The sequence below is a fragment of the Etheostoma spectabile genome, chromosome 3 (genome assembly GCF_008692095.1).
Source record: "Etheostoma spectabile isolate EspeVRDwgs_2016 chromosome 3, UIUC_Espe_1.0, whole genome shotgun sequence".
NCBI classification, from domain to species: Eukaryota; Metazoa; Chordata; class Actinopteri; order Perciformes; family Percidae; genus Etheostoma; species Etheostoma spectabile.
This window is the reverse complement of record NC_045735.1, coordinates 1,927,881-1,934,786: the sequence shown is the minus strand read 5'-3', so window position 1 is coordinate 1,934,786 and position 6,906 is coordinate 1,927,881. Positions and strand designations below refer to the sequence as shown.

Genomic DNA, 6,906 nt, shown 5'->3' with positions numbered 1-6,906 from the left:
ACACACACACACACACACACACAAACATGGTCCGTTCTGGTGGTGGATTAATGCAGATATGTGCTGATTAGCTCTCATAACCAGCCAGGTCGGTTGCACACTGCCTTGTGATTAAATTCTGAATCTGCCCCATTCCCTGTCAGGGAAATATAGTAGTACAATGTCTTCCATCTAATGTAAAAGTAGCCTACACTGTAAGTCAGTAGCAGGCTATACAGTGGAGTGGCATATTAAGTGGTTTGGGGTCCTTCTGTAAGTCATTTTGAGTTACAATTTGGTTTTGAAGAATTCCACAAGCAGCAATACCACAGGCCAAGAAATCGGCCCGTTCCAAACAGGCACATTTTCAACGTGAGCTTTTCTTTCAACTCAAATGATTTTGAAACAGCAACAGCTAACTAAGGGGGCACGTTGTCATCACGACACACATGACGCACCAAGACACACCACTGTCCTAACCCTGATAATGAAGTTAAGACAATCAGAAGCAGTATACCATAATGTGATGATATTCTAAAAAAAAGGGCATGCATACCTTGCATATCAACAAACAAACAAACAAACTACATAGTTAGTTACCGTGTACAATTAGTTACTGAACTGAATGGAATTTGAGTGTGAAGCAGGGTCAACACTTAAGAGCTACAGCTCTAATGTGTGGGCTGGTTGCTCATTAAATAATGTTCGATTTTCTATAAATGACAGAAGAAGGGAAGTCATGTTATGCGTTTTGCAACTAATTACTGTTACTATAAAGTAACAGGTAACATGATTTTCACTGTGTAATAACAGCTTTTCCATGTAACATATAAGCTCCATACAGTCAACGGAGCACTGGTGATATTTTCTCATACAGCATAAAACATTTCCAATGTTTCCCACAGACTGTCAGTTTACTTTGGCAGCAGCAGGCAGAAATGTTATTGACTTTTCATTCAAGAAAGTTCACCAACTCATAGAAGTGAGTGACATTTCAACATATTGTGAAACAGAAGTGTCTCCTAGTAGCTGGATGTGAATCCAAGTGCTGATAAATCTAATTAGAAAAGCTTAAGGGAAGCTATAAAATGGGCACGTTTAACTGCTGCTGGCAAAGTATCTGTCCATCGCTCTCTCATTGACAAGTCCAAGTGATGGTTGTACGCTCATGAGCGGCAGTATATTACCAAGAGCATGTCTTTGTTTGTAAAGGCATTGGATATATCCATCTGTATGATTTACAGCTGATGGAAATACACACATCATTTTTAGTCATCTTTTAAAAATGTGCATAAAATGCAAACAGACACTGCATGAGTCCTTATCTTTTCCTAACCTTTAACTTAAATCAAAGCATAGAGGTTGAACAAAACCTTCTAAATCCTCTTCATCATTGCACATTGCTTCTTTTTTCATCTATTTGTCTTCTTCATCTCTTACTCCTGCCTCCCTATCCTCTTCTCCCTTCATCTTTCCCTCCCTCCCTTCATCCCATTCGTCCCTCCAGGTACGGCAACGCAATGAGCTCGGCATCTACCTGATGAACCTGTCAGTGGCTGACCTCCTCTACATCACCACTCTGCCTCTGTGGATCGACTACTTCCTGCAGCACGATGACTGGATCCACGGTCAGGAGAGCTGCAAGCTATTTGGCTTCATCTTCTACACCAACATCTACGTCAGCATCGCCTTCCTCTGCTGCATATCCCTGGACAGGTACCTGGCCGTGGCATATCCACTGCGCTTCGCCAAGGTTCGACGAATCAAAACAGGTATGTTGGGTTAAGGATCGGCTTTTCCTTTTTACGTAATAAACAAAACAAAAAAATGTTAAAACTAATCAAAGTGAATTATGCTTAGTTACGCTTGGTTAAAGAGGTTTAATTATGTGCTTAGCAATTATGATGAATGAATCTAAAATAAAACATTTTGAAAAGCACAAAACTTTCCAGTAAAATGAGTGAGTGCTTTCAAATCTGACAAATAGGGTACTGCATCTCCTCGTGTTTTTGCAGGATAAATATATTGCATTTGCTGAGTGGATGTGCGTCTTCCAATCAGCCATTGCTTGACATAACAGGAAATTAAGTTTGTGTAGAGATCCCGTCCATGTCAAAAGAAGTTTCTATAAATATCTAATTAAAGGAGTATGTGTGCTGAAGTTATTACTTTTAATAATGTGTAATGATACAGTATGTACCTCAAGACCAGTTCAAAAACCAGCTTTTCTAGAAATAGAAAAAGATCAAAAAATTTTTTTTTACCTCAATTGGAAAAATAATTGGAATGGAAACTCTTTATATGAGTCACAGTGGGGAAGTAGATAACGTTTCTCTTTGAAACAGATGGTATTCAGCCGACTGTTAAAAATTAATAAAATTAATTATACTTAATAATTACTTAGGTACATTGTGTCACTCAATCAATTGAAAGTTAAAGACTCTTTTAGCGGTGTTTGTGTCTCATTTCAGAGCACCCCATTTTCTTTCAATACATTCATTCATACATATTCACAGAGACGTTGTTGCAAAGTCGAACATTTCTCACTCCTCTTCCTTCCTCTCCTCTGCTGAACGTCCTGCAGCTATCCTGGTCAGCGCCATGGTGTGGACAATTGAGATCATAGCCAACTCTGCTCCTCTCTTCCACGATGAGCTCTTCCAGGATCGATTCAACCACACTTTCTGCTTTGAGAAGTATCCCATGCAGGACTGGGTGGCAGGGATGAACCTCTACAGGACATTCCTGGGCTTCCTCGCTCCATGGACAGCCATGCTAGTTGCCTACCGTGGGATTCTGGTAGCGGTGCGCTGCAACGTCTCAACAGAGCGCCAGGAAAAGGCCAAAATTCAGCGTCTGGCGTTGAGTCTGATCCTGATCGTTTTGCTCTGCTTTGGACCGTACCACATCCTCCTGCTGGTGCGGAGTGTCATGTTCATACAGAAGCCATGTGACTGCAGCTCAGAGGAGAGCTTGTTTGCAGCGTACCACGTATCGCTGGCGCTGACCAGCCTCAACTGCGTTGCCGACCCCATTTTGTACTGTTTTGTCAACGAGGGGGCGAGGCACGACGTTGGCCGAGCTCTCTCAGCTTTACTTTCTGCAGCATGCAAACGGCGCTCCTCTTCCTCACCATCAAACGCCGACATACTCAATGCTGGTTCGGTGACTTTCGAAACGCCGCTGGCAGCAAAGAAGCAGCCTTGTGTGTACGCTGATGGAGACAAGACCAACAGCTACAAGACAGAACTGGTGGCTCTGAAGGAGGAGTGTCTACAGATGACCATCCTCAGTGTTAGGAAGTGACTTCAACCTGGAGTATACAGTACTGTAGGAGGTCCAATCTGCTCAGCACAGTGGATGGAGGAAGCTCCTAACACTGACAGGGTCTGATGTCTTCTGGTTTGACGTCAGCAGGGCTGGAATCAGACGCAATTAGGAGGCTGCAGAATGTTTAGGCGAAAGCTTCCACACATTTATTAGCCAGAATGGGAATGAGATTCCTGAAAGACATGTTGTCTCTAGCCATGGTAGCAGCCCCTGAGATTGAAATTCTTACACACCAGAAAACAAAATTGTTGGGTGAGTGAAGATTTGCGAGACTATTTTTGCTATTGTTACAGAGCCTTACCATTAGTGGGGCAATGAGGGTGGCACTGCAGACAAGTCATGTTGAATATGAAAAGGGTTTATTCTTTGTTCGGTGACCACTGACAGCTTGTCAGGCTCAGTCCTTTGCTGCTGACTTGTTACAACGTTCATTACTTCAAGCTGTTAGACCTCTGCACAGCTGCACTGCATGCTAATGTTAACATGCTATGTTATCCATCAGAAGTGTTCGAAGCTGTATGAAATGTCAGGGGATCACCAAAGTCCTCAGGATTCAGCTTCGGTGGACCACAAATGTCTGTACCAAATTTAAATCCAATCCATCCAGTAGATGTTGAGATACGTTCAGTATGGACCAATATGTTGAACCAACAGATCAACAGACCAGCTGACATCCCAAAAGTCATCTCACTGGTGCGGCGTACAAAGATCTTTTCAATCACCCACTGTGCCAGGAGTCATTGACAACGCCTTGGAAAACGTTCTTGAATATTTAAGTGTAATCATTTAAACACACTACATTCTGCATGGCTGAATATTGTTAATGGTCTGAGAGGAGGCACCTTTGAATTCAGACTGCATGAATGCACCACTTTGGAATATGGAATATGGAAAAAGAGCAGGAGGGTAATAAAAAAAGATTTTGAAGAAAATAATGAAGCCATATTAAGCACCTCAACTAGTAAACTGTGATAGCAAGAAGGCTAAAAGTAGAAGTGTCATGCAAGCAATGTTTTTTTTTCCTCTTTCATTTTTACCACGGACAGGACAATAATTACGAACTCCTAAACCAAAACCTGCATTCAGCTCATGTTATTATTAACTACATTATGTTCAGCCTGTTCTCATGAATTATACATTCGAAAATCTACAAAAAAATTAAGCACTGTAATTTGTACAACTTCCATGTTGTTTTTTTGCAGTGTGCACAACATTGACTGGTGCTGTAAAAGAACGCGGCTGGCAGCGTAGGAAGGAGGTCGGGGTGTATGGGTGGGCGTTACAGGACTTTCAAGCCAGGGAGCGGAGTTCGCTTTCCAGGGAAAACAAATGAAAATGGAAATGGAAACAGGAAATGCATGTTCCTTGGGTGTGTTTTAATTCAAACCACAATCTTTTTCCAAAACTTAACTAGTCAATTCTGTACCTAAACGTAACTGTAATCGCCGCCAAAACGACCGGCAGCTCACGGTGCTCTGTACCCGGCTCACAGTCATCTATTCTCGGGTAACTGAACCACCAACTACTGCTTACCTGATGGAGCTGGATAGAGCTCTGAAGCGGCTAAACACAACTGCTGCTAATGCGACAAGCTGTGACAGACGTCTGTAGCAGCGTCACGCTCCGTACATCTATACTGTATTTTTGACAACCTTCACTGACAATTTACATTCCCACGCCCCTGATCCTGAGCTTAAAATAAACCTAATTTTGACTTTAAAAGGTCCCATGGCATGAACATTTTACTTGAAATTAGTTTTTTTAACATGAATGTGAGTTTGCCCAGCCTGCCTATGGTCCCCCAGTGGCTAGAAATGGCAATAGGTGTAAACCGAGCCCTGGCTACCCTGCTCTTCCTTAGAGAAAATGAAAGCTCAGATGGGCCGATCTGGAATCTTGCTTCTTATGATCTCATAAGGGGCAAGATTCCAGCTCAGTTACATCAGTCACTTCCCCTTTCTCTGCTTTGCCAGACATCATGTCTTTCAAACAAGCAAAGTAGCCGTTGGTCAAGCCCCCCCCACCCCCCTTCTCTCTCCTCCTCAAAAGCTACAGAATCAGAAGTGGCACGTCCTAACAAAAGTTCATTGTGGGACTGGCTCTAGTGGGAAAAGAGCCTTTAGATACAGTATTAGGGGACCACTAAGGCCTATATAAAAGCATCCAAAGAGCACCTTGTCATGGGACCTTTAAGAGCATCGTGGGACAGAAAAACAGCCTTTACTGAAATTGTGTTGCAAGTCAACCATCTCTCAACCTCCATGAATCCAAACTACATGATTAGGCTTTGGTAAAGGCAATCCACAGTTGGTCTCATGCTGTTTACATTCCTATTTCAGAGAGATGCCTTCTAACGTGAACTGTTCCGAAATTCCTAAATGATATACAGTACACAGCACATGTCTTTTTCATTTGTGACTCATTTTTCTCATCACACAAATTGCACAACAATGTTTTTCAGATCTTCATTTTCCCTAAAAGAAAGATTTATACATTCCTTCTGGATTCAAGTGACACTCCAGGCTACTGTTTGTCATATTAGGAAAACAAACTAAGAGAGATGTCAAAAGTCTGATGAGAAAATTAAGAAACACTTTACTGGATATTCATTAAAAAAAAAAAAAACTCCAGTGGTCAGAAGAATTGTGGCAGCAGCCATGAAGGTATGTGGCAGTATTCAAAACAGCAGTGTACCACTCATTCTTTTTTTATGATTTATTTAAAAATCAATGTTTAAAAGGTACAATAAGCATGTCCCTCCTTATGTGCGTGAAGCTGATTGTTGTTAATGTAAGTAATACTGACAATTTGTGGTCCGCCAGCACTGGATTAGCTGCCATGTTTTGCCATTTATTGACTACTTTCTGAAGTTTCTATGTCCAGTGAGTGCTGTCAGGGCCAGAAAAAAAAAAGGTGCAGCGTATATTTACAATTATTTGACATTAAACTGATGTTCCTTTTCCTATAGTTGCCAGCTTGTTTTTACAGTAAATCCAACAGAGGGTTTTCACCGACGTGACATTCTGGGCGGTAACGCAGATGGGCGGCCATATTGGAGACACTCGGTGTAAACAACTGAACGGAGTTGAATGGAGTATTGTGCACTTTGGAAATTTTTAAATGAATGTAGCCATGTCAAAACAACAGAAAAGCGTCCAAGGTGCAAAGGAATATAGGGAAGGACTTGAACCACAGGAAAAGGCGCAATATTTCGAGAAATTAACTTTTACTGGAGGTGCAGATCCCGACGAGTTGGCTCCCTCTTCTTGGATCCATGACGACCCCGGTGATTCTTCCTTCTGTTGCATATCCCGATATAGTCAAACTTACAAAGGTTTGGAGACCTAAAACCAGATGGCAGCTATGTGGATGGCCGAGGAAGACGCAGTACCAAGTCCTTTCCAACCGTTGTGTTGTGAAGGCCAAAGTAAATAATGCAATAGCGTCTTTGATCACCCTAACCTTAACTGTATATCATTGCAATACTCAAGGTGTAGCCAAGTGACTCTCAATCGATTTTAGTTTGTTTTTTAATTTCAAAGCGTCCCAGTTTGCTATCTACACTATCTGGGTGAGTTTGAGCTTTGCCAACTGTAA

General features: G+C 42.0%; 1 protein-coding gene across 1 annotated transcript in view; it reads left to right on the top strand.

Annotated features, from left to right (window-relative positions):
• Nucleotides 1-6,221, top strand: part of gpr4 (G protein-coupled receptor 4) — a 56,209-nt gene extending 49,988 nt beyond the window's left edge. Inside the window, exons 3-4 of the mRNA XM_032512074.1 lie at nucleotides 1,487-1,751; nucleotides 2,564-6,221. Of these exons, the coding sequence (XP_032367965.1) occupies nucleotides 1,487-1,751; nucleotides 2,564-3,285 (987 nt within the window). The 3' untranslated portion in view covers nucleotides 3,286-6,221. The remainder of the gene's footprint in view (nucleotides 1-1,486; nucleotides 1,752-2,563) is intronic.
• Nucleotides 6,222-6,906: the final 685 nt, after the last annotated feature.